Source organism: Xyrauchen texanus, chromosome 9 (assembly GCF_025860055.1).
Source record: "Xyrauchen texanus isolate HMW12.3.18 chromosome 9, RBS_HiC_50CHRs, whole genome shotgun sequence".
Taxonomy (NCBI): domain Eukaryota; kingdom Metazoa; phylum Chordata; class Actinopteri; order Cypriniformes; family Catostomidae; genus Xyrauchen; species Xyrauchen texanus.
Genome location: NC_068284.1, coordinates 45,018,190 through 45,046,162, shown reverse-complemented (window position 1 = coordinate 45,046,162; position 27,973 = coordinate 45,018,190). Strand labels below are relative to the sequence as shown.

General features: G+C 37.7%; 1 protein-coding gene across 1 annotated transcript; it reads right to left on the bottom strand.

The window, feature by feature from the left end:
- On the bottom strand, positions 1–27,786 carry LOC127649746 (cyclic AMP-responsive element-binding protein 3-like protein 3-B). The gene is made up of 9 exons (XM_052134971.1): positions 27,490–27,786; positions 19,508–19,793; positions 16,175–16,320; positions 14,387–14,491; positions 11,288–11,394; positions 6,661–6,729; positions 5,465–5,549; positions 2,358–2,454; positions 1–260 (listed from the first exon to the last, which is right to left on the bottom strand). Exons 1-9 carry the CDS (start codon positions 27,784–27,786, stop codon positions 1–3), a joined length of 1,452 nt encoding a protein of 483 aa, XP_051990931.1.
- Between the last annotated feature and the right edge of the window lie 187 nt (positions 27,787–27,973).

Sequence of the window (27,973 nt, the reverse complement as noted above, 5' to 3'; positions counted from 1 at the left end):
TCACTTCCTATCTTTCTGAAGATGCAGTCCTCTCTCTGGGAGCGTTATCCAGCTCAGAGTGGCTGTGCGACCGGCGATGGGGTCACCTAGGTGTTGCTCATGGTCTCCGTAGCTATAGTTGTGAAACAGGGGGTCCATGTCAGCATACTCAGGTCTGAGCTGAAGCTTTGTACGAGGGGAAGAGGACATGTCAATATTCCTTTCGACAGAGAAGCCAGGCCGCATGCTGTACATCACAGAGCGTAGTGACCTGGACTGAACTGTAGAAGAGACAGAGTGCGAAAAAGACCTTGTAATTATTCACTTCTAGTCTGGGTATTAGTGACTCACTGCTGCATATTCAGACTGCTCAGTCTCTGCGGTCCAGGTGATTGTTTTTAGATTCCGCTAGGCATGAGCAATGTAAACTCTTTTATTTGTATGTACATAGAATTAAACGATTCCCAAGAGATTTCTTATGCATAAATATAAAAAAACTGGATCTTGGGTGGTCATACCAAAGTGTCTGAATATGCTGAAACACTCCGGGATAGTTCACACAGAAATTACATTTCTGTCATTATTTACTCACACTCATGTTGGTCCAAACCCGTATGACTTTCTTTCTTCAGTAGATGTGTTTTGAAGAATATTCAAGCTGTTCTCTTCTAACGTAGCTCTGAAATCTTTTTATTTCTATTTTCTTCGATTCTCTTTAAATCTATTTATTTATTTATTTTAAACTGAATTTAATCACATGCATACGTGACTAGATTTCATGCTAAGTGACAGAAAAATGTCTGTGCCAGGATTTAGATTTCACTCACTAGAGATTGAGTGGTACATTATCAAAAAAAGGTCAGCACTAAGATCCTTTTACTGATGTTGAGAGAAAGTTTGGTTTGACTGGTTTCGTGTAACGCGTGTCCAAAGACAAGATCCACGCAAACAACTAAAACGGAAACATTTATTGTCATCACACATAACGTGGATGCTTTTGACTGCACTTTCAATATGTACAAAATCAAAAGATAATGCCGCTCACTAAAATGTCACTATTCTTAAAGAGATAGTACCGGTTTAGCTCTTGTTGTTTATGTCAATGTAAATACTTACAAAATATGTATGTAAACAATAAGTATATATATATATACAGTATATTCATATTTATTGATGGAATACATGGTGTTTGTACATTTTATAAAAAGCTAAAATGTGACAAAAATTATGAAAAACAAATGATCAAATAAAATTTGTAAAGCAATAAAATCTAAATCAAAATAAAATCCTGTAAAGCACCGAGTTATAAGGTACCTTGTATAATTAACAGCATTAGCTGAGAGAGAATTGATTTCATATTTAAGCAAGATTTAAGCAACATGTTAAATCTGAATCGAATCTAAACAAATCTCAATCTAAGCGAGAGCTTGTGCATAGGAATTGGATCAATTCAGGATCAATACACAACCCTATTCTTTAATGGTTCTTTGCAGCACCATTGGCTCAATATATAATCATTTTCTAATGAAGGACCATTTTGACAAGATGGGGTTCTTATGTTGAGCTATATGGTTCTTAGTAGAATTAAAGTTATTGATGTGACATTACTGGATTTTTAGATTAATACCTGTCTGATTCATTTTCTGATTCGTTTTGATCTCCTATTGCTGTGCGTAACCTTGTTGTGTTGTGTGCTGGCAGGAAGCATAGCTAATGTTGTCAGAGATTAATCCAAGCAGAATATGTAAAAGGTCAAAAGAAGAGTTGTGAAAAAAACCTTCTGCCACATGAAAAATGAATGCAGGCGAGAGTTCGGAGCATTTGTTTGGAGTTGTGCAATGTCTGACAGTCGTGACCCGTTGCTTTCTGATTGCTATGACTGCTCTTAAAGCACAGAGAAGTTTGAGGATACTCCAATGTGTGCTATAAATTGTCTGTTCACTTCAGTGTCACAGCCTCCTTTATAAGAGGAGACTGACCTGTTAAAGAAAACCTGAATGTAAGCTGGGTTATGCTTTGACATAAGTGTCTTAGTGCACGTGTCTGTTTTATAAAGTCTCTTAAATGCAGCGGTAGCTTATTTGTTGAATGTCTCATTCAGCAGACATGGTCCGCTATTGGCCTATTCAGATGGTAATGAAGGACGTGAGGCAATTTCAGCATTTACAGGAGCAAGCTGGCAGATGTTTGTGATTTCTACCACTCTGGCAAAATTCCAGACTGTTTTTAGATGAGTTTTTTTTTGCATATTGCTGTGCTAAGGTGTTCTGGGTAGTTTGGAATGAGAGTGAGTAAATGATGACAGAATTTGGATTGTTTATTTAAAGGTGAACTGTTCCTTTAAGACCTCAGTCAGCTGACCTGAGAGCTGTACTAACCTTTGGCAGTGCTGAACTCCGCGGAGCCATTGGCCCTCCTGTGAGAGATGGGCTGGAGGCTTGCGATCAGAATGAGAGAGAAAGAGAGGACCAGCACCTGGGGAAAGAAGGCGGAGTTAATGAGAGGATGTAAATAAATGGGTCTCTGTCTGACCAATATCCTTTCATGTGTTTGTTCTGTTAATCACCGTCATTACAATATCATCCTCCTTCTCCCTCTTGTTCTCTTTTTCTCCTGTTTCTGTAGAAAGTCTAGACTCCCACAAAGAGATTTAATGCAGGCAGCACAAAATCTACTTACATGATGCTGAGTCACATTAATGTATCCTAGACTTTCCTTTACACTAGAAATATTGCAATTTTCTTATATACTAATAATGATAATAATTTGTTCTCATTATCTTCTTATTACACTTTTCTTATTATTTTTATTATAACTATTTTACATGTTTTTTAATAAAAATATTTATTTCCTTGTTTTTCTTTTCCTGCCTTTCTTCCTTCTTGTTTTTTCCTTACTCCTTCCTTCTTATCCCTTCCTTCCTTTGTAACTCCTTTCTTTCACATCCTTCCTTACATCCTTTCCCTTCCTTCCTTACCTTCCCTATCTTTCCCTTCCCTCCATTCATTCCTCCCCCTTCTATCCTTCCTCCTTCCTTTCATCTTTTTCCTTCCTTCCTTATTTTCCCTTCCTTCCTCCCTTATGTCTTCCTTCCTTCCTTCCTTATTTTTTCTTCCATCCTTCCTTCCTCCCTTATTCCTTCCCACTTTTATCTTACTTTTCCTTCCTTTCCCTTTCTTCCCTCTTACTTGCTCCTTCCTTTGCCCTCATTCCTGTCCCTTCCTTCCTTCTTTGTGTTCCTTCCTTCCTTCCTTCCTTCCTACTTGTCTTATACTTCCTTCTTTTCCCTTTCTTCCTCCTTTCTTCATTCTTGGCTTTTCCTTACTCCTTCCTTTCCATTTTTCCTACTTACTTTCTCCTTCCTTCTTTCCTTTTTTAAGATAAATTGCCATAAATTACTCCTTCCTTCCTCCTTACTTGTCTTATACTTCCTTCTTTTCCCTTTCTTCCTCCTTCCTTCATTCTTGTTTTTTCTTACTGCTTCCTTTCCATTTTTCCACCTTCCGTCTTTTTCCTTCTTACTTTCTCCTTCTTTCCTTCCTTCCTTTTTTAAGATATAGATGCTTTAAATCACAAATCACATAAATGCATCACAGCCTGTTCTTAGTGAGCAATATTTAAATGTCCCAAGTAATATCAAGACAGTTCATTTCATTTTTCTCGATGGCATCAGTGTTCAATTCAAACACCCACACAGTCCCTCCCAAGTCACTTTCTATATCATTCATTCTTCTGCACCAGACAGATCCAATCTTAGATTTATTGATTTATTAATAAAGTGAATGTAATCGTATCAGCCAGCGCATCTCAACAATGCAGCAATGAACCACAAAACACTTTGTAAATATTATTTCTTTTTTAAGATATTTTTAAATCTCAAGACTAAAACAATAATAGCACTTAATGTGTCTACATGATTTAATTGCTCAGAGGTTGCTCTTTCGTAGCTCAAGAGACTTAACGGAGCTCTCCGTTTCATTTAAGAATAAACCTCAGATCAACTCAGATATAAATGATAAATGAAGGATACATTAAAATAGAAACAAAACAGACAATTGTTGACATGCGGTGAGATTATATACCTAATAAAACTTAATATAAATTACATAGCTCAGATAGTTTGGTCTTGTAAGAATTTCAACTTACATTGAAATCTCTGACTTCTGATCGCAGACTTTGGTGTCTTGGCAAATCTGATCACAGTTTGAGACATTGTTGAGATCTCTTCTTAAACTCTAGAGGAGACACATGTGAGATTACTGGTCTCCATTTGCTGTCTAGGAGAAACAAATGAGATACACAAACGTTCTCATTTGTGATTTTTCTAACCAAAGGTCACGAGATTATGAGTTGTATGTATTGTTTTCATATGGCATGTATGATAAGACAATGATGTAATCACAAGTAATGATGAAAGAGAGTGACTTTATGTAGGCATGCTGATGACATCTGTTTAATGTCTCTGTGCCCCGGTCAATGTGTCTAAAAATCGAGTTTATTCCGTTTTCTAAGTCTTTGAAGCTGTCTTTTGATTTGTGACTCCTAAAAAATCCTAAAATAACAGCCTGGAGCGCTCCTGCACAGCATTCAAATAACTTTTCCTTCATTTCTTCTTCCATTCTTTCTTCCTACCTTCCTAAGGTAAGATTAAAAATAAAAACTGGGGAAGGAATAGAAAAGAAAGGGTCCTTTCTTCCTTCCTTTCATTTATTTTTGATCTTTTCTTTAATTCTTTCGTTCTTCCTTTCCCACTTTCCTTTCTTTTTCCTTTAATCCATCTTCTCTTTATTTTTTAATTTGTTTCTTTTTCTTACTTTCCCATTTCTTTCTTTCTTTCTTCTCTTTATTTTTTAATTTCTTTATTTCTTTTTCTTTCCCATTTCATTCTTTCTTCTCTTTATTTTTTTTATAATTCCTTCATTTCTTCTTTCTTTTCCAATTTCTTCTCTTATTTTTATCCATCCTTTCTTTTCTTTCTTTCCTATTTCTTTCTAAGCCATTCTTTATTTTTCTTTCTTTATTTTTCTTTCTTTCCTATTTTTTCTTTTCTATTTCTTTTCTTTCTTTCTTCCCTTTATTTTTTTAATCCTTGCCAGTACCACCGCTCCCTATACGCATACTACGCAGTCTGCGTAGGGCACCAACTCCCTAGGGGGGCACCATCTTACCCTACGAGGGCACCAGACAGTCCACCAGCTTACTTTCTACTCTCACATTATATGTTATTCAAGGACCCGAAAGCAGTTGCGGAACACAGATGATCGCTTCACCTCATATCACGTGAACACTGCGTAGGGCATCAATTTGGCCAGCAGCGGCCCTGATCCTCCCTTTCTTTCCATCTCTTTATTTCTTCGCTTCCTTTCTTTCTCTTTCTATATTTAACATTCTTTATTTGTCTTTCTTTCTTTCTCTTTCATAAGTTATTTCTTTCCTCTGGTGGTTGAAAGCTCTCCTTCAGGCTCCTCCTCTGCTGTCATCTTACCAGGATGCAGGTGCCAGTTTGAGCAGGTTTACTGGAGCTGTTTTTCACCAGAGATTGTAGCCTACGCAGCTGCTCCATCAGAGACCTGAAACACACAAAGAGAGAGAGAGAGAGAGAGAGAGAGAGAGAGAGAGAGAGAGAGAGAGAGAGCAGAAGGGAGAGTGAATTCCAAGTTAGAAGATGTAGTAAAGAAACTTCCACTTGATGTTAACTTTAGGAACTATAAAGTACACAGTTGTGAGTTGTGTTATAAAAGGAAATAGTTTAATCTAAAGCCAAATATGCAGAGAGTGGGAGGAACCAGTCATAATTGGATCAGGCAAGTATCCTCTAAGAATTAAACATAATCCTACTGGATAAAGTTACATTCTAGAATAATAAACAGACAAATTGGGATTTATCTATTAGAATCTTCAAGATTCCTCAAGGATTCTTGTTTGAACCCATTCTTTTATCATTTCTTTGGTATTTTTAACAACCAAATTTCACCATTCAATGGCACCATACTCAAAAAGTAAAAACAAAGTTATAAACCTTACAAGAAGCATCTGTTGGGACAGATTCTCAATATTAAGGGCATGAGTAACAATTTGATAATCAAATTTGATAATGTTTTGTGCAACTGTTGGCATGTAGCTTGGGGAACATAAAACCTCAATTATATTAAAAATAGTTTCGCTCTAACAAATATTTTTGGAATGAGCTACACTCAAAGTTGTAACAACTAATTTATGCATATTAAGTCAATTCCATATTGCAGTACATGTAATCATGACAATAGATTTACTTAAAGTTGTATAAAGTATAGTTAGGGTAATAAACGATATTACTTGACTGAAAAAATGTATTGTGATAATTATTACAACAAAAAATAAAACTATTGAACATTGCTGCACATTTTTCTGCTTTACTACTTACCATTGTAAAAGCACTGTACAATACACTGTATTGCTTCCATTTATTTCTGTTTTTACTAGACTTGTCCTTGAAATGTAATGGCTAATTGTATGGCACATTAAAGAGCTTGTAGAGTAATTAATACAAAACTGAAGACTGAAAGTAGACTTGTTATATAAAACAATCTCATAAAAGAGGATGATTCAAAGATATGTGTTGTTTATAGCATAGTTAATGGGCTAGGTTGATAGCCCTGTCAGAGCTGGGTGGATCAGATATAATTGTAGAACAAGACGTACGTGTTGGTCTTCTCCAGCTGTATGACTTTCCTCTGTAATTCCAGATTGTGTGTACTGCAGGCAGTCATTCTAGATAAGAGAATATATTGGCTGATTAATTACACTGATAGTTTTCACCTCCAAATACAAACAGAGTACTTGAGCCATGTACTTTAATTCACCAAAGTGGCATTCAACTGATCACAAAGTATTGTCAGGACATTACTGATGTGAAAAACAATACCATCACTATTTGAAAAAGTCATTTTTGATCAAATCTAGACAGGCCACATTTCCATGTTGAATTGCTAATTTGGTTCTAGAAAATCAGTTGCCATTATATCAAACACAGTTGAAAGCTATTTGGTTCATTAAATGAAGTTTAGCATTGTCTTTGTGTTTGTTTTTGAGTTGCCACAGTATGCAATAGACTGGCATGTCTTAAGGTAAATATTAGGTCAAAAATGGCAAAAAAGAAACAGTTTCTCTAGAAACTCATCAGTCAATCATTGTTTTGTCATGAAGGCTATACAATGCTTAAAATTGCCAAAAAACTGAAGATTTCATCCAAAGGTGTAACTACAGTCTTCAAAGACAAAGCACAACTGGCTCTAACAAGGACAGAAAGAGATGTGGAAGACCAGATGTACAACTAAACAAGAGTATAAGTACATCAGAGTCTCTAGTTTGAGAAATAGACGCCTCACATGTCCTCCGCTGACAGCTTCATTGAATTCTACCCGCTAAACACCAGTTTCATGTTCAACAGTAAAGAGAAGACTCAGGAGGACTTATGATAAGAATTGAAAGAAAAAGCCACTTTTGAAACAGAAAAACAAAAAGAAAAGGTTCGAGTGGACAAAGCAACACAGACATTGGACAACAGATAATTGGAAAAGAGTGTTATGGATCTTAACCCTATTGAGCTTTTGTGGGATCAGCTAGACTGTAAGGTGCGTGAGAAGTGCCCGACAAGACAGACACATCTATGGCAAGTGCTACAGGAAGTGTGGGGTGAAAGGTCACCTGAGTATCTAGACAAACCGACAGCTAGAATGTCAAGGATCTGCAAAGCTGTCATTGCTGCACGTGGAGGATTTTTTGACGAGATCTCTTTGAAGTAGTTTAAGAAGTTAGAAATTTTGCCTTAGGACATACATTTTAGAGGCTACTTTGCTGTTATTAACTTCCTTTACCAGAGATGTTGATTAATCGCAAATTAATGTATTTTATTTTATGACTGAGTCACTGAATTGTTCAGTCATTGACTCTACTGAGTCATTCACCACTGAAAAAAATCCTTACCAGATGCCCTAAACCACCTCAACTGACTCCTTTCGACGCAAAGGAGCAGCGGCTCTACTCCGAGCTCCTCACAGATGACTGAGCTCCTCACCCTATCTCTAAGGGAGAAGCCCGCCACCCTTCTGAGGAAACCCATTTTGGCAGCTTGTACTCACGATCTATAGTGCAATTCCGCCCCCACTGCCCGATTCTCCGGCCAACCTCACGCTCCATTGTCCCCTCAATGAACAAGACCCCAAGGTACTTGAACTCCTTCACTCTTGCAATACCTTCTTCCCTACCCGGAGTACACATTCCATCGGTTTCCCACTGGGAACCATGGCCTCAGATTTACAGGTGCTAATCCTCATCCCAGCCGCTTCACACTCGACTGCCAAACGATCCAGTGAGAGCTGAAGGTCACGGACCGATGATGACATGAAGACAACATCATCTGCAAAAAGCAGCGATGAGATCCCCAGCCCCTGAACCGCACAACTTCCCCACCCCGACTACGCCTCGATATCCTATCCATGAATATCACAAACAGGATTGGTGACAAAGAGCAGCCCTGGTGGAGACCAACCCCCACGTGGAACAAACTCGACTTCATGCCGAGGACCCGGACACATGATGAAAAACTAATCAAATATAATTAGTCAAATTTATATTTTCCTAATGTATGTAGTTAAAAGATCGCCTGTATAATTAACAGCATTAGCTTGGAGATTATTACTTTCGTATGTAAGCAAAAAGGACATACAGTGTATATTAATCGATATCGAATCAAAAACTTGTGAATCGGAATCTAGTTGAATCAGGAAATCTGTATCAATACCCATCCCTACTGTTGACCTGACTATCTGAAGATCAACATCAGTAGCTGGTGTTATATAGCTTAATATAGGTATAGGTATCTGTATAAAATGTTATTACCAGTCACTTATTTTCAAGATAGAAGCAAATTAGATAAAGCCAATTAGGGTATTTAAATTGCATCCGATACTGTTGATTTTTAAACGTTTCTATATTTCACAGTTCATAATGATGACAGTAGCTATAGGCATTCCTAGAGCCTATTAGCCTTGACCCAAAACTGAAAATTCTCTCATCATATAATCACCCTGATGCCATCCAAGATGTGTTTGACTTTCTTTCTTCTGCAGAACACAAATTAAGATTTTTTTGTAGAATATATCAGCTCCGTATGTCCAGACAATGCAAGTGAATGGTGACCAAAACTTTGAAGCTCCAAAAAGCACTTAAAAGTAATCCATAAGACTCCAGTGGTTAAATCCAGGTCTTCAGAATATGATAAGTGTTGGTGAGAAACGTCTCGGGTTACTTAACTGTAACCTCTGTTCCCTGATAAAAGCGGAACGAGATGCTGTGCCGACTTAGTGCTTTGGGAACAACTTTAGGTGTGACCAGCTGTGAATATGTATGCAAAACGACAATTAAATTGACCAGAATGTATAGCCTCTGCTGGTGACATCAGTGGATGCACCTAAAGCAGGGCTATTAATAGATGCGTCACAGGTACATCGTCAGGTATGCACTACAGTTAGACTATGCCAGTAACCACCTTGAGTAACTCCTCAGCCGCTTTATTATTGTGAGTGGAATGTTCAGAGGTTCAGCGTCACCCTCGTGAACCGAAGAGGCGCCGAAGCACACTTCAGGCTTACGAGAAGGATCAGCTGGATCTGGGGAGAGAGTGAGCGATAGGGACAGACCCGTCTCTCGCTCCTCAGCCAGATCTATGCGAGAGAAACGATGAAAGAGTGGGCGCTGGCTCTTGGAAGTAAGCGAGACGAGTGCGAAGCATTTTGCAGATCGCAATGCTCGCACCTGCCCCACCCCGACGCAAGAGCAGCATGCTCTTCCCCCAAACACACAAAACAAAACTTGCTTTGTTTATCAGTCATTCTTTTTCTTCTTTTTTTTTTTTAAAGAAAAGAGAAAGGTTTCTACGCACTGCCTAACAATTCTAACTCCTAACAGAGGAAAGTAGAAAGTTCTGACAGTCAAGAAGGATCTGAAGACAAAAGATCTGACGATGCATCTGTGACACATCTATTTATAGCCCTGCTACAGGTGCATCCAATGATGTCACCAGCAGAGGCTATAAATTCTGGTCAATTTCATTGACGTGTTGCACACATATTCACAGCTGGTCACACCTAAAGTTGTTCCCAAAGCGCTAAATCAGCGCAGCATCAAAGTGTAGCTTTTTGACAGGGCACAGATCCATATTTTAGTCCCTTTTTACTATAAATCTCCACTTTCACATTATTATTATTATTATTACTTTTTTTTTTTTTGCTGATTCACATTCTTCATGCATATTGCCACCTACTGGGCAGGGAGGAGAATTGATAGTGAAAAAGGACTTAAATATTGATCCGTTTCTCACCCACACCTATCATATTGCTTCTGAAAACATGGATTTAACCACTGGAGTCTTATGGATTACTTTTATGGGCTTTTTGGAGCTTCAACGTTTTGGTCACTATTCACTTGCATTGTATGGACCTACAGAGCTGAAATATTCTTTAAAAATCTTCATTTGTGTTCTGCAGAAGAAAGAAAGTCATTCACATCTGGGATGGCATGAGTGTGAGTATATGATGAGAGAAATTTCATTTTTGGATAACTATCCCTTTAATAAATGAAGAACAGAAAAGGGAATTCTAATGATTAGAACAGATTAACCATACTGCCAATAAATAGACAGATACAATAATATACGGTTTGACTGTGTTCTTTAAGTGGTTGACAGTTGCATTTAAGTAATAGCTATATTTTCCTTGACATTGCTTAGATAATATAGGTCATTTTTGGTTCATGACAAAATGTATTAAAGCATGGAAAGGACTAGGTGACATGTCATGTCAACCTAATGTGTCCTCACTTACTGCTATATTCTGGCAGGTGTCTGTTATTATCACATGCTAGGTGTAAGTACACATGTCTAACTGCAGTATTTCAGTGATTGCATGATGACTGTAGCACTTGCTGTGAAATGAGTTGAAATGAGTCCCTTGGACAGAAAAACCCCATGGCTCTTCCTTTAAAGGGGTAATTTCATGGCCGCATTATGTGCGATAGCGTGTTCTAAACCATTTCCCCAGCCTCTCCGAGGATATTTGACTCCTTTGATTCAGAGTTAAGATAAGTTCAAGCTTGAATTTTTAATGACTACAATTCAACTTCAGCAAGTTTACTTAATAATGAGTTTGTCTGTTATTTTCATTCAGACAGATGCTTCTTCTGTTTATGTAACACCATTAATGGCCATCTGGGGTTCATTCTAGCATTGTAAGAAGTGTGTGTGTGTGTGTGTGTGTGTGTGTGTGATCACCTGTCCTCCAATCCATCGATATACTCCTTTTTTTTCTTCCGACTTTCCTGTGCTGACTGCTTGTTACGGATTTTTCTCCGAATTTTCTTCAAAATCTTCTCTTCATACTGATAAAAAGCATGACAGAACAGCAAGACAAGATGCTACGGTGAATTCAGCTTGAAATAAGACCCGATTGAAAACATAAGACTCTTCATTTTAAACACTGCCATATTTTGATACAAATCTGCCATTCATTTTGATGTGGATTTGATTATAAGAACACAAAGGATGTTATGCATCAGTGAATCTAAATCAAATTGGCTTAATCAAGTCATTATCACACAGAGTTAACAAAATCCTCTCTGCCTGGAAGGAAGGTGTTGCTTTGATAAGAGGTGACTTCAATTAGTGTCTTCATTCATCTCAGTCACTTTAAAAGCCACTTTCCTTCCCTGCTGATGTGTGTGAAGTGACTCTGGTGGAAAACAGATGACACATGTTGAACATGAAGTGGTTGTGTGTCTCCATTAAGGAAAGGAGCACATTGCAGTGTCTGTGCACCTGTGCATAGTATTAAAGATGTGTTTGGTCATGTGACAGCTCAATGGTGAGGATTTTTTCTGCTGGCCAAGTCATGCCATAGTTCACATTTATCTTTTACTCACTGTTTTATTATGTTTCAAAAATAAATATATTTCAATAGGCTGCAAAAAAACACAAAAAAACAAAAAAATAAAAAAATATATATATATATATATATATATATATATATATATATATACACATCTTAATTAATGTTTCGTTTTCCAGCAAAAATATCTAAACATCCTTAAAACTTGATACATTCACTTTGGAAGAAAAATGAAAAAAGACGTGAAAGGAATATTCCGGGTTCAATACAAGTTACGCTCAATCGGCAGTATTTGTGGCTTAATGTTGATAACGACAAATATTTTATTTCTTTAAAAAAAGCAGAAATTTGGGCTACAGTAAGGCTCTTACAATGGAAGTCAATGGGGTCAATTTTTGGAGGGTATAAAGGCAGAAATGTGAAGCTTATCATTTTATATTATTTATTTTGTTAAAACATATGTGTTATATGGGCTGTAAAGCTGTTTTAATCGTCATTTTAGGGTTTTAGGGTTTGTTGACATTACATCGTCATGGTAACAAAGTTGTAAAATTACACAGAAATGGTTAGTAAGCGATTTTATCACAGTAAAATCATATTAACACATATTGTTTACATCTTGTGGCCCCCATTCACTTCCATTGTAAGTGCCTCACTGCAACCCAGATTTGTACCTTTTTTAAGAAAATTTGTTTTTGTGGTGATCAACATTATGCCACAAATGCTGTCGTGTCGATTGAGCTTCACTTGTACTGAACCCAAAATCGCAAAATTTTTTGATGTTTATGTTTAAAATAACAAATTAAACCAGAAACAATTCGACAATTGGCTAAGAAAAATAAACTTTATTATATTTCTCTCAAAGCAAGACTTACTCTTTTATGTCAATTTGCATCTGAAGTAAATATATCTTGTTTTTAGGATTTGTAGATATTTTTACTGTAAAACAAGGCAAACCATACTATGAAAGAAATAGTATTTTTGCAGTGTAAATGTAGATTTTTTTTATTATACTTTTTTTTACAAAAATAGTTACAACAAATAATTTATTGTGTTTTTTTATTTTCATAATAGAACTTATACACGGCAAAAGTCTTATAATTAATAAGTATTTTGTATTGTTTTCTTGTAAAAACACTTATATATTCCTAAAATCACTTTTTCTTACCACATAGTTGGTGTAAATCTAAACAAATTAACTGGTTTATGCTTAAAACAAGGAAAAAAAAAACTATTTGCCAATGGGGTAAGGAAAATGAACTTTCCATTTGAATTAAGTGATTTAGACTTCTCTTAAAATAAGACTTAATATTCTGTGTCATTTGGCTTCACCCATAGACTGTAAAAAAAGATGGACGACGCCCCTTCGCTCTTTTCCATTGGTGAGAACTGAAGCCGCCAGTGTCCCGATATGGCGCTGACATCTTGGGACTTGAGTCTGCGCAGTTGCGATTTCGGGACCAGACCTGCGCAGTAGTGAGCAGGAAGTAAAGCTGCGAAATCAAGGCCCCGCCCTCACTCTCGCTGAATCAATCGCAAGGACACGCCCCTGCACTTTTGACTTTTGACTTATGACGGTGTGAAATAATGAATTATAGAAATTTAGATATTAAATTTAAAGCTCCAATCTCCTCAGTCCTCCGAAGATCCCGAAAAAAAGTCAGTCAGTGCTTCAGTGACTACTTCGCTCAGAGAACCTGTCAATCACAGCTGTCAATCATGATGTCACAGCACCGTTTTTATAGCATCAAATAACTAAAAACAAACTTATTTTGAAAACAAACACTTGAAATTACATCAACGTGATAGAAACGACAGTAAATGACAGAAACTATCTTTGGAAAAAAGATATGTGAAGTGTAATTTAATTGTTTAGTTGGTCTCACGTCCCGTTGAATAACATGGGGAGGCGGGGTTTATGACCTATACTAGGACCAGTCACCGGGGGGCGATAGAGACGTTTTAGCTTCACTTTTGAGGGCTTGTGCGGCACACTTGGTTTCACCAGCTAATGTATCTTTTTTTAAGAATGTTTAGATTTACTTTTAGTTTTAGTGAAAAATAAGACAAAAATACTGAGTAAGAAAATTATTTTTTACATTGTAAATGTTGTTTTCGTAGCAAGTAATTTTCAATAATAGAAATTGTACTCTGCAAAAAACATTTAAACAGTATTTTCATCTAAATATACTTAAAATAAGATTTTTTTTTTCTGTTTGTTTTGATTATTTGACAAGCAAAATTGCATAAGATACTTAGATATGTTTTCAGAAAATATGAACTCATTTTGAATAAAAATGTATTTTTATGTATTTAATGTATTAATAGTTTTTATCTAGTTTTAGGCATACATGTATATATATAACAAAACTTAGTAAGGTTTATGCTTAAAACAAGGAAAAAACCTTCTGTCACTGAGCTAAGACAACCAAACTTAATTTAAAATATATTTTCTGAAGTAAGATAAGTGGATGTGTTCAAAGCACCTTGTTAAGAGGAAGTTGGCTGGGGAGACTGACTCCTTCTTTGGCTAAAAGTTTCTTTTCATCTTCACTGAGAACCAGTTCCTGCTGCGACTGTTGGGTGGATGACTACACACACACACACACACACACACACACACACACACACACACACACACACACACACACACACACACACACACACACACACACACACACACATTTTAAATGCAAGATCAAACACTTTAATTTCAAAGTGGGTACCTTTGGTACACTATTTTCAACATACTATCATATGGGATGCACTAATCCTCATTTTACATAGGCCTACTAGTAATAGTACGTGTATTATGTGAATTAGTGTACAAACACTTCCTGAGCTGTAGCTGTCACAACAAATCGTGCATACCAGCACCACATATGAATCAGAGTTAAAGCATCATCAGTCCAGATACAGCGAATCAGCATATGTGGATGCACTAAAACCATGTGAAATGTCCGGGTGGACACATTACAAACATTCCGCCCTCCCAACCAGTGTTTATGCTGGTTTATGCTGTATTAATGGTAAATGGGTAAATATCGCGATTAAGAAAAATTAGCACGTTAATTCTAACAGCTCTACAAAGAACATATCTGGCTGTTAACAAAAGTGCTTAAAATGATAAAGTCAAAAGATGTAGCCAGTTCATATGCTCAAATATTAAGTAAAAAGTCAAATGAGAAAAGAAACGGTCAGTAGATGGTTCTGATTACTTAGTGATGCACATTAGCCTATACCAGTGCCATAGTACTACCATGGACCCAAGCTGTGGCTCATGTGGTAGAGCGGGTTGGCCACTAATCGACAGGGGTAGTAGTTCGATTCCCGGCCCACACGACTTCACATGCCGAAGTGTCCTTGAGCAAGACACTGAACTCCAAGTTGCTCCCAATGGCAGGCTAGCACCTTGCATAGCAGCTCTGATGTCATTGGTGAGTGTGTGTGTGAATGGGTGAACGAGTCACAGTGTAAAGCATGTTGAATACCGTTAAGGTTAAAAAGGTGCTATATAAGTGTAGACCATTTACCATAATGCTAATGCAGTGAGATGCTGATAAGAAAGCAAGGTATAGTCAAGACACACCCGCCAAAGACCTCCACCTATGGGGGCCATTCACTCCGAACGTGTCAATCTTTTTCTATGTAAGCATGTACTTGACGGATATATTTGACAGTTGCATCATGTCTTGTTGGGGTGAGGGTCATGTGCAGTAGCGATGCATTTTTTTAGATGCTGTGTAAATTTTAAATGTGCCTTGAGACACCTGCACTCTGTTTTATTCATTGCACAGCACCTGTTTTAGCCCGAGTATGTAAGTCATCATCAGTGCTTGGCACCCACCCAAAATTCTAATGCTCATTTTAGCATTCAAATGTGCAATTTAATTTTGAATTAGACAAACATTTCAAACGTTCAGCTTCTTCCATTATATGAAGTAGGCTTTAGAAGGTGGCATAAGTTTTCTGCCCACCTTGTACAACAGCCTTTCCGTCAGTAGCACAGCTTTAATGCTTTAAAACGATGTCTATATTGGCAGTTCACAAGTTATTGGAAACTTTTCTGCTTGTGTGTGGCTTTATGGCTTCCTGAATTCCTCCACTTGTCTTGTTTTCCATTATGCCATCTGTCAGACATTTTAATGGCTCTCTCCTCAAGCTGGTTGTCATTAGCATCCATGTAGCTGTCACACTCAGCTTTCTGTGTTGTATAGAGTGTCAATATGCTGTCTGTTTTCTGTAAACATATACATTTCTATCTCAGCACTTACCGGTTCTCCGATATTGGAGAGCAGCAGCTCTTTAATGGTGAGCTGGTGAACTTGTGCAGCTTGAACAGTTGGTTGAATTCTCTGCACTGATGACAGACACTCAGAGTCTGTCAGACCATCTGAGAATAAACAGGCCTCCCATTCAGCTGCATGCAGCACATACAACACACAGAAAAACAGCATTTAATACTGCACATCAAATCACTGTGCACAATGTGATACAATCACTGCCGAATAAATCATATTTGATGTTTAATGATTCCCGGCCCACGTGACTCCACATGCCGAAGTGTCCTTGGGCAAGACGCTGAACCCCAAGTTGCTCCCAATGGCAGGCTAGCACCTTGCATGGCAGCTCTGCCACCATTGGTGTGTGAATGGGTGAATGAGATGCAGTGTAAAGAGCTTTGAATACCGCTAAAGTTAAAAAGGCGCTATATAAGTGCAGACCATTTACCATTCCGGAAGTAGTTTGTATCTATAGGGGAATGCAATTTTTAATGATAACTCATAAACCTTTAACAACAAACCTACTGATGAGCTTCAAGGTTGTTAATCAATCAGTCAGCGTTATTCTAATTTCTTTTTTATAAATCGTGGCATACCACCATTAAAAAGCTATGCCGCACTATGATTGACTCATTTGAAATTCCTACACCCTCAGACTACTCATGTACTTTTGAATATCTCAATATGTTGTAAAAAAAATTTAAACATATTGATAAACTTTAAATCAATAGTTTTATAAATGCTTCATGGGATTGTAGTTCATTCCTTCATTAAACAGGGAGGTGGTGGTGGTGTAGTGGGCTAAAACACTGAACTGTTAAGCAGAAGGTCGCTGGTTTGATCCCCACAGCCACCACCATTGTGTCCTTGAGCAAGGCACTTAACTCCAGGTTGCTCCGGGGGGATTGTCCCTGTAATAAGTGCACTGTAAGTTGCTTTGGATAAAAGCGTCTGCCAAATGCAGAAATGTAAACATGTTAAGTCTTGTTATTTTGTCGATTTATGAATACCTTTTTGCTTCAAATCAAAGTTTGTAATTTTGTGATTCAACACTTTTACGAAGGATTTTACAAAATGTCTATGGAAAAAATATATGGGAAAATTCTTCACCAGGACAGCTGAAAAAGTGTGCGTGCACTATTGCGATTTATTTAGGGGCATAGTTACCAAGCGAAACGCTGCAAATACTCGATTTATAATTTTCGTGTAAGGGATAACTTTTAACGCATTGTGCCCGGTTAGATTGTTATGGTAAGATGAACGTGGACGACTTGGACACTGGCCCAAGTCGTGTGGGCCAGGAATGAAACCGCCAACCCTGCGATTAGCGGCTGACCCGCTCTACCAACTGAGCGACAAAGTCTTAGTCCCATAGGATGTTTCACAAAAGCATTTGTCTTAAGATGGTTATTTATAACTTCAGCTTTAGTGTGTTGATAAGGAATTTAAATGTTTGACTCCCAAACATTACTTTTGCAAATAGAAAAGATTAGAATAGAAGAACAGGGAGCCCTGCAACAGATGCCACGGCCCCTAAAAAGTCCCCCACTGAACATTGTGTCAATCTGAGATTACATAAAGAGACAGAAGCAATTAAGACAGACAAAATATACAGAAGAACTGTGGTGAATTCTCCAAGAAGGTGAGAACATCCAGTCTGCCAACAACCAAGAAAAAATGTGTCCAGGTGTAACTAGGAGAATTGGTGATGTTTTAAAGGCAAAGGTCACACCAAATACTGATGTAGCTTGTTATGTTTACTGGACTTTGTATGACATTAAGTGATAAAGGAAAACTATTTATGGCATTATTTTTGAAGACATACTCACTATGCAACATAATTCCACATGAGCGGCTGAGTCTTTAACCCCTTTCAAAAAAACAGCTAACCCATTCATTCTAACACATTTATAAAGAAATATGTACTTTCCTTGCTATGTGTACTGCTATATATGAGACTTGTATTGCGGCACTTGTTATATTGTTGCTCTTTTGTTGGATGAATCGCTTCTCTTGTTCTCCTCATTTGTAAGTCCCTTTGGATAAAAGCATCTGCTGAATGAATAAATGTAAATGTAATTCATGTCTGTTATTAAAGACCACAGGCTTGCCTTCCATTGTTCGACAGAGAGAGCTCTGAGAGCTTTGAAAGTGTACTGTACTATTATACTGTACTCCTATACTGCAAATCTCCAATTTCACTTTCACATTCTTCCTCTTTTGTTTATGGGATTTGCATTCTTTGTGCATATCGCCACCTACTGGGCTGGGAAGAGAAGTTATAGTAAAATACTTAAATATTTATCTGTTTCTCAACCACACTTATCATAAGATATAGATTTAACCACTGGAGTCACATGAATTACTTTTTCGCTGCTTTTATGTGCTTTTTGGTGCTTCAAAGTTCTGGCCACCAATCACTTGCATGTTATGGACATACAGAGCTGAAATATTTTTCTAAAAATATTTGTTTGTGTTCAGCAGAAGAAAGAAAGTCATACATATCTGGGATGGTTTGAGAGTGAGTAAATGATGAGACAGTTTTGTTTTTGGGTGAATTATCCATTTATCATGACGCTAATAGGAGCAATTTGTGTTTCATACATTTCTATCGTTTCATGCTCTCAGCAGCCACTACTTCACTGCACAAAACAATGTGGTCAGTACAAACCATATTTTCCTCATTGCAAGTGAACCTGTGTTTTATGCCTGACTTGATTTTTAGTTTAGTTTATTTGTATTTATTTTTTATCTTGCTTAGTTTTGTTGAGCTAATGTCATGCAACCGGTTTGCCTAATTTGGGTATTTTTTACCAAGTGAAAAATTATTTGCTACCAAAATACCGTAGAGTTTAATTGGACAAATAGTGTCTGATGTCACCAAAAAAAAAACCAAAAAAAAAACCTTCTTTTTCCTTCCCTTTAAAAGTTGATGAGCTCATTTATTTTGCAATCCTAACTATGCAACTCACTAAATTGTTCTTAAGATTTCTCTCAAAACAAGACTAAAAGGGGTAGTTTACCCCAAAAATAAGTTTACCCTCATTTCATTTTAAGCCCGTATATCTTTTTTTTCTTTAGAGGAGCACAAAAGGAGATGATAGGCAGCATGTTAGTCTCAGTCACCATTTACTTGCATTGCAACTTTTTTCCATACAGTGAAATTGAATAGTGACTAAGGCTCTACCTCTGCCTATCACTTACAACATAATAAGGGTTTGAAATGATGACAGAATTTTCATCTAGGCTGAACTATCCCTTTAATATCTTGTGCCATGAGGCTTCTTGAGTACGTTTGGAAAAGGGTTTGGAGTTCATTCTCACCCATATCAATGGAGAAGTCTAGTTCTGTGTTTGTGGCAGGTGCAGGTGTACCCTGCTCCTCCATCTGCTGAGGAAGAGCCTGAGTATGAAGATGAGGATAGTGAGGGAGGAAGATGGAGTCGAGCAGCTGGGGGTTGTCCTGGTGATCTAATGGGGTGTCGTCACTGATTCCACTGTCACAAGGGGACGGGACCCACAGAGGCGAGCAGGGATTCGACACACAGCCTGATGTACGCAGCAGGGAGTCCAGGTAGTTCTGAACAACACCCTCACTGTGACATACAGTCTACAGGCACACACACAAACGTCAGTGAGGAAACATACATTTAAAACACACAACTGATGTTAAAGCAGATGCACAGATACACAAATAGGAGCAGATGCACATTATAATATAAAAATAAGAAAATAAATACATTTAAATAGGCAATTAAACAAAACTGTGATTGAGACCCAGACTTTCAAAATTAAACTATGAAACTCCTATAAAAAATGAAGAATTATTGCATGTTTAAAACTAGAGGTAGACCGATATATATCGGTTTTACCGATTAATCGGTGCCGATAGTTGCTTTTTTAGATCTATCGGTTTCCTGCTAAAATCTATGCCGATAGTTGCAGTCGTTTTTTATTCCTCTGTATTCCTCTGATCATTACGGAGAGGTTTTATTGAAGAGACGGAAACATAAAGAAAATAAATGTGACTAAATGTTACTATCCCTCGTCAGCACATGCATCGTGTCTCAAACTTCATATATTGTGAATCATAATAATAATGTACAGGCTATAAAAAAAAGCTTATTTTTTCCTGATTATTTTGGGGATTTTGTTGGAAAAATAAACTACATCTGGGATTTTATTTATTTTGGACTCTGACCTCTATGTCTGTGCCGACTAAGAAAATGTCTATGAATCGATTTTAAAACTATCGCCCGATTAATCCGTTATCAGCATTTTTCACCACATTAGTTATCGGTGTCGGAAAAATCCTCCATCGGTCGACCTTTATTTAAAACTATGATAACATAAACAAAGAGTCAAATGAACATAAACAATTTCAATATTTATTGTTTGAAAAGGATTTATAAATATTTAGTATTTTTCTTCAAATATTAGGACGGTCTCACAGTTGTGGCGTCATTTACACCACATCAAACAATTTTGCCCATAATAAAGTGTTTTCAAAAGTTAGTGTACTTATTAACAAATTGGACAAAAATGTCAGTGAAGAGCATGCTCGAGATGAAATGTGAGACAAGAGATGTTTAAGGACAAAAAAGAAAAATCAAGGTAAAATCACTTGAAAGCCAAATATTTTTATTGGGCCTTATTTCCAATCAAGCTGCAATTTTGCCAAATTATGCAAAAAATTGTGAGAATGTTATTAAATAGTTTGAATGGCATTTCCATCAGACTAGTCATTTCCACCACATAATTGTATTTAACACAACACAGAGTTAGAGACGTGCTGGAAATTAAATTTTCATAACAGAAGTCTCCTGTGATGCATGTCCCTACACTATTGAACATTGTTAGTAGAAAAATTAAAAAATAAATTACTGAGAGGGGGGAAATGTTTTCAGGAGACATTACTATATACTGTATACAGTATATATATAACCTTGAACACACACACACACACACACACACACACACACACACACACACACACACACAAGCAATTTGACAAAAAACATCTACTGCAGGTCAGACACATAATGTTCCATCTCTGTGTTTACAGGAAAGAATTCCAGGGTGTCTCATTAACGAAACGAGTCAAAATGACGCAAAATAAAATATTCTAGGTGTGTCCTGAGCAGGGAGGTTCTCTTGTGATTTATCTGGTCACAAATATCAAACAAGACTTCACTCACGCTTTGATCTGTGATTGACCTTGCAGGGTTGCCATGGTTACCATTACCATCCATATGAGAGGCCTTCGGCCCGAAGAGAAGATCTAGGAGTTCAAATCCAGCACAAGCCTGAGAGAAAAACAAAATGTAAGTCATGTCTTTTGCCCTCCCAGAGGAAAATCTGATTGCTAAGAGGTTGCTCTTTAATAGCTCAGGAGACTTATTAGAGTTCTCAGTTGTTTCATTTTCAAGTTTTGTTATTTTTTTTTAAATAGGGCACAGTAAACAAATCTGTGAGTTGCACTTGGTGAAACTAATACTTAATGGGGGCGATGCAGGATGTGAAGGAGTGGAGAGACCCATATCCCGCTCCATCTGACTTCTAACCGTGTCAAACACATAAACTTTTGTGATGATCAGTTGTGATGTATAATCATTCCATTAAAACCAAGATGGTACAGCTCAGATTTTCAGTGTTTTACAATTCATCCTGTGAGCGATTGCTGTATGTCCTCCTCTTTGAAAATACTGTCCACATAAAAAGTGCTTCCTCATTTAATAACGAAGTGATCGTCTTCGCGTTGAATTGCCTGAACCCACCGAGCCCGTACAAAGTTCAGCGTCTTTTGGAAATTCATGGAAACACCAATTTTCTTTTAGAGTTTGTGCAAATAGAAACACTGTGGAGGCACTGGTTTTTACTGTTCTTCCCAATCGCTGCCATAGTTTACCCAACTATGACGACTTTTACTTTCGCAAATACGGAAGTGTGAAAAGGGTCCATTGATGTGCGCGTAAAAGCGTTCTATATACTCTATGTACAGTGTGTAATTTCCGCACCTCTTGCACCACCGAATCATGCCACGATCAAAATCAATGAGATAAAAATTTTTCCCCATTCTGATGTTGATGTAAACATTCACTGAGGCTCCTGACCCATATCTGCATGATTTTATTTAGAACACTGCTGCCACAGGACTGGCTTGCTAGATAATCGCATGAATATGTAGACGTACAGGTGTACCTCATAAAGTGGCCGGTGAGTGAAAGTACTTCGATCGTAATCTTGACCAATCCTTTTGAAGATTTCAGTCTTTCCCCATTCAAGATGATAGGAGCGGTACTTTTATGCCACTTGTATCCAAAGAAAAATAGCTGCCTGGAAGCATTCTCAAGATGGCTGCCGAGTGGAAGAGAAGGTTGTTTTCATCCTGCAAGACTACTACAAGACACTGCAACTACAAGTTAAGGGGCACACTGGTCTTTAAGCACAAATTTATTTTCGGACAATAGAATGACCAGGATATGATGTCATGCAGGACGGAATCTGTGGAATAGTGGTGGTGGCGTAGTGGGTTAAAGACCACAACTGTTAATCAGAAGGTTGCTGGTTCAAGCCCCACTGCCACCACCATTGTGTCCTTGAGCAAGGCACTTAACTCCAGGTTGCTCCGGGGGGATTGTCCCTGTAATAAGTGCACTGTAAATTGCTTTGGATTAAAGCGTCTGCCAAATGCATAAATGAAAATGTAAAAAATACATCACAAATAAAAACAAAAATTATATTAAAAGTGTTCAAATATATTGTCTACTCACTTTCCTGCAACAATAAAATTAGCAGCTTAGACATATATATCTTTTGAATTGAGCCAAGAGGTTAGGGTGTGATGTTTCGATATTCTGTTGGTCACGGGTCCTCTAGTCGTATGAATTCACAGTTCAGAGTTCATCAAGATTGTAGTATGTAATACATAATACGTAGTTTGAAATTTCTTCGCATGAGCTTGCGTTTCCTGTCTGCTGCATTCGGATGCGTTTGAATGGGAGTGAATGAAGGGCGAAGTGTTGTGTGACGCCCCTCTACGAGCCCTTCAAACTATCAACAAAATGTCCCGCAGCAACCCTACACCTACCCTTAAACCTAACCCTAACCACAAAGATTAAAACATTTCAATTCTGTAAAATTATTAAATATACAGCAACTTAAAAGTTCTATTGAATACAATAATAGAACCATATCACTAGGTGGCGACAGTGAGAAGAAATGTGATGAAAACGAAGAGGAGACAAAGCTATAGCGGTATGTTATGCTAATAGGCTAACTGGTTAGCTTGTGAGCTAACTGGAGAAAAACAGAACAGAGAAATGTTTGATTTCACTATTTATATCTTTGGTTTAATATGATAAGTGACATAGAATTTAAAAGTTATTCTTTGTCATATTTACATAGTTGAGACAACATGAATCATACATGGATTATATAGGAAGTTCTTTCAGCCAATATAATCGCTTTGTGATCCAAGGCGTTACTTTGTGTGGGTGTGTGGTGTAGTGGGTGTTCCTTGTCCTCTTGTTAGAAGCAGACAAATACACTTGGATTGGACTGACTACTTGCCTTAAAAGGGACTTTAGTCGGGCTTGGCAGATCACTCAAAGCAAAGAGGAATTTTTTTTACTTTTTTACAGTGCCGCATAAATCAAGTGTTTACAGTTTTTGAGAAATTTAACCAACAAATGGCTTACTTACGATTGTCTCTGCACATTAAGATGGGATTCAATAAATGATGTTAACACATAAAAGATGGAAGAGGAACCAGAAAATCAGGCAGGCTCTTTTGACCTGGCCAGTTAGCAACAACCTAGCAACCAGAAGGGCAAGGTTTGCCTTGACAAGCGCCACTCACATTGTCTTGAAACGCTGAATAGAAACCCTTCCACAATGTATTAAAGATAAAGGCAGGAAGCTACTCTGACAGTCTTTTGTTGAGTTTGTGCTGGCATTACAAGATTTATTCATTTAGAGCCTGCAGTGTCATTTCTAGTGATGAAACAAAGAAAACAGCTGTAGTTCTCAGGCAAAGAATGTCACCGTCTGTTCAGCTGGGACAAGTTCACAATAGCCGGCGGTTTGTGACACAAGTGACAGATACATCTCTTCAATGCTCCAGTGTTAGTGAAGCAAAAGCATAGCAAGAAATGTCAAGAAATAATTGGATATTTCAGATTTCTGCCATGATTGAACAATCAGAATAAAGTATTCCAGCAGAGAACTGTGTAATAACAATAATAATACACGTTTTTTTGACCTATATGCTGTTGACTGGGAAGATTCAGCATGCTACAGAACTTTAAATCTGACATGTATGTTGAAAATAAGTTGGCCCCCCATTTTTTAACCCTGACTGAATATATCAATAGTTTCTCCTAGCAATGAGATAAATGTAGATCAAATGGAGACTTTTACATTTGCTTCAACTGCTTATCCACAATTTTATAGAGATCTCTTTAAAAGAATATTCCGTGTTCAATACAACTTAAGCTTAAGCATTTGTTGATGAACATAAAATTAATTGAAAAAATCTGTGGCACTTACAATGGAAGTGAATGAGGCCAATATTTGGAGGGTTTAAAGGCAGAAATATGAAGCTTATAGTTTTGTAATATAAATTCAATATTCTGTTAAAACTCATGTATTATTTGAGCTGTAAAGTTGCTTAAATCGTTGATTTTTGGCCATTTTAGGGTTACATTATCATGCCAACAAAGTTGTCAAACTGGATATAACTTCACACAGAAAAGTTTAGTAAGAAATTGTTTCACACTAAAATCATGTTAACATGCATATTGTTTATGTCCTTTTGCTATACTTGTGAAACAGTGAGTATTTTAACAATTACGGATTGGCCCCATTCACTTCCATTGTAAGTGTAACCCAGATTTTTGCTTTTTGGAGACTTTGGGAACTTTTTCTTTAATCTCTCATTCTTTTCACATGGTTCTCCTTAGAAAAATGCCCAGGTACACTCACACAATGTCCTCGAGAGTTTAAGATGAAATCATCAGATCAATTCACAAACCGTGCTTGAAATTTACCATTTATGTGAAAGATACCAACGTCTGCAATCAAAAGTCAGAGAACTCAATATGAACTCATGTATTTCTCATCAAATTTGTTTAAAACCAAATTATCCGATTAAATGGAGATCAAATGGAAACTTTTGCTTCAGTCTCAACTGCTCCTAAGAGTTTTTCTCCTGAGAAAAAGACCACAGAAATCTCACACGAATCTCCACTAGGGTTTCAGACGAGATCTCAACAAAGTCTCAAACTGTGCTCGAATTTGCCAGTCTGCAATCAGAGATTTCAATATGAACTCAAACATTTCTCAACACATTCACCCCAGACCAAATGATCTGAGTTGTGCTATCCACATTAATTTGGTGGAGATCTCTTTAATATGTCATTTGGTTCTCCAAGACAGCAATGGGATTAAATGAAGGTCTAATGGAGACTTTTGCTTTATTCTCAGATGCTTCTCAGATTTGTTTTCTGAGAAAAAGGCCCTAGTAATCTCACATGTGTCTCCTCACGTGGCTTCAGATTAAATCTCAATAATTTCTCAAACTGTGCTCAGATATGCCAAGATAGTGAAGTCTGCAATAAAATATCCGAGATATAAACATGGACTCAAACAATTTTCCTCAAATTCGTCCAAGACAGGGCTGCACAATCTGGCATACCGGGCATTGTCCCTGTGGGCCGACGCACTTTGGGACCGATCAGGGGCGGATTGGCCAGCAGGAGAACCGAGCGGGCCAGTGGGTCGGCAGCGAAACGCGCCAAATGGGCTGAGATAAGCAAATATTTGCTGCCGCGTTATGCAGAATGGACCACAAAAGGCCGTCGTGATATGCAGAAAAGGACAGCAAACATGCCCCCCAACTCACCCCCAACCAACAACCACTTTTGGCCTAGTTGCGTATTTAAAATCCCAGGCCAATTAAAAAATAAATAATTGAAAGATCACTTAAATCTCTTCTAGGGTTTCAAATGGGATCTCAACAATGCCTCAAATTGTGTTCTAATTTGCCAAGACACCAAAGTTTGCAATCAAATTTCAATATAAAGGCAAACATTTTTAAACATATTTGCCCAAGACCAAATCATCTGAGATGTGCTATCCACATTAATTTTGTGAAGATCTCTTTAATATGTTATTTGGTTCCCCAAGACAACAATGGGATTAAATTAAGGTCTAATGGAGACTTTTGATTTAGTCTCAGATGCTTCTCGAAGGCACTAGTAATCTCTTAAATATCTTTAATATATTTTAATTAAATATGTGAATTTACATATGAGATATGTATGTACATTAGTGCACTTTGGGGGAGTCCTGAGGCAGTTTAATTGTTCATGAGGAAAATGGTCTGAGGGTAAAAACTGTTCTTCTTCCTGGATGTCCTGACGCTCAGTGCTTTGTAGCACCGACCAGAGGTCAACAGTTCAAAGAGGGAGTGGGCAGGGTGTGTGGGGTCCAGAGTGAATCCACCTGCACGTTTCCTCACTCTGGAGATGTACAGGTCTTGTAGGGTGGGCTGGGGGGCACCAATAATCCTCTCAGCAGTCCTGACTGTCTTTTGTGGCTGAACCAAACCAGACAGTTATAGGTGTACACAGGACAGACTCAATGACGGCCGAGTAGAGCTGTGTCAGCAGCTCCTGTGGCAGGGTGAACTTCCTCAGCTGGCGAAGAAAGCACAACCTCTGCTGGGCCTTTTTCACAATGGACGGCATGCTTAGCTAGTCAACCTCCAAAGAGCAAGAGACAATTTCATAGCTGTTGGCTTCAAGGATATAGCACTAAAGTTTCAAGGATATTTGTGAAGAGACTCTTCAATCGAGAGAAAACCCAATTACATTTAATTGCACTTTCAATCCAAAAAATCTTAGGATTTTAAAGACCCTCATACACACAGACACACTTAAAACACTGTTTACTACACAACACAATCAAGAGCAATCCTAAAACTCTCACTAGATTATGGAAGTTTTGCATAAACTGATTATGGTACTTAATCAAGATTATAGATGTCAAAGCAATCCATTGCAAACATTTCTCATGGGTGAACGCGTGTGGGTAATTACGACATTTCAGGCTAATGTACACTCTTTTCTATGTCTGCACCAAACCACTAGACTAATTAGGGAAATATATTTATCACTGGGGTTTATGCTGTTGTCAGATCTTCAAGCTTTCAAATACTGGTTTGTTTGACAAGAAGGTGAATAGGGCAGATTGCTCTTTAAAATCTCAATTAAAAATAACAACATTGTATGTGGAGTAAATACAGTCCAATGAAAATCTGCCATTGTAGCAGCCTGCACTCTTGCTTTGCGGCTTAAGACAACCCCAAAGAAGTTCTGGGCCATGCACTCATAGTCTCCCTCATCAGAAGAGCCATCAGACTTGGCCTTCTGGAAGTGAGCAATCAGAAGCGAGCCATTAGTGAACATGACGTAGTTTTGGTCCTCCAAAATCAGCTGTCCATTGCGCCTCCACTGTGTGGTGATTGGTGGAATCCCCTCCACCTGACAGTGCAGCATCAGTGGTTGTTCCTGAACAGCGATGATGTCACTGGGCTCCATGGTGATGATGTCACTGGGCTCCTTTGCATTTCTCCTGAGAAAACACCCTTTAATCTCACATGTGTCTCCTGTAAAGTTGTGTCTAATGTCAGAGATTTCAACATGAACTAAAACATATAACAACTAAATTCTGCTTGTATTGAAATATAAATATAATTATTTCATTACATACTATATGCTGTGTTTT

Excerpts from the sequence above, each read along its gene's own strand:
- LOC127649746 (XM_052134971.1), bottom strand. The coding sequence starts at position 27,786 with ATGGAGCCCAGTGACATCATCGCTGTTCAGGAACAACCACTGATGCTG. Across the intron at positions 6,730-11,287 it reads ATCGATGGATTGGAGGACAG|AATGACTGCCTGCAGTACAC; the intron begins GTGATCACACAC and ends TCTCTTATCTAG. Across the intron at positions 5,550-6,660 it reads CAGCTGGAGAAGACCAACAC|GTCTCTGATGGAGCAGCTGC; the intron begins GTACGTCTTGTT and ends TGTGTGTTTCAG.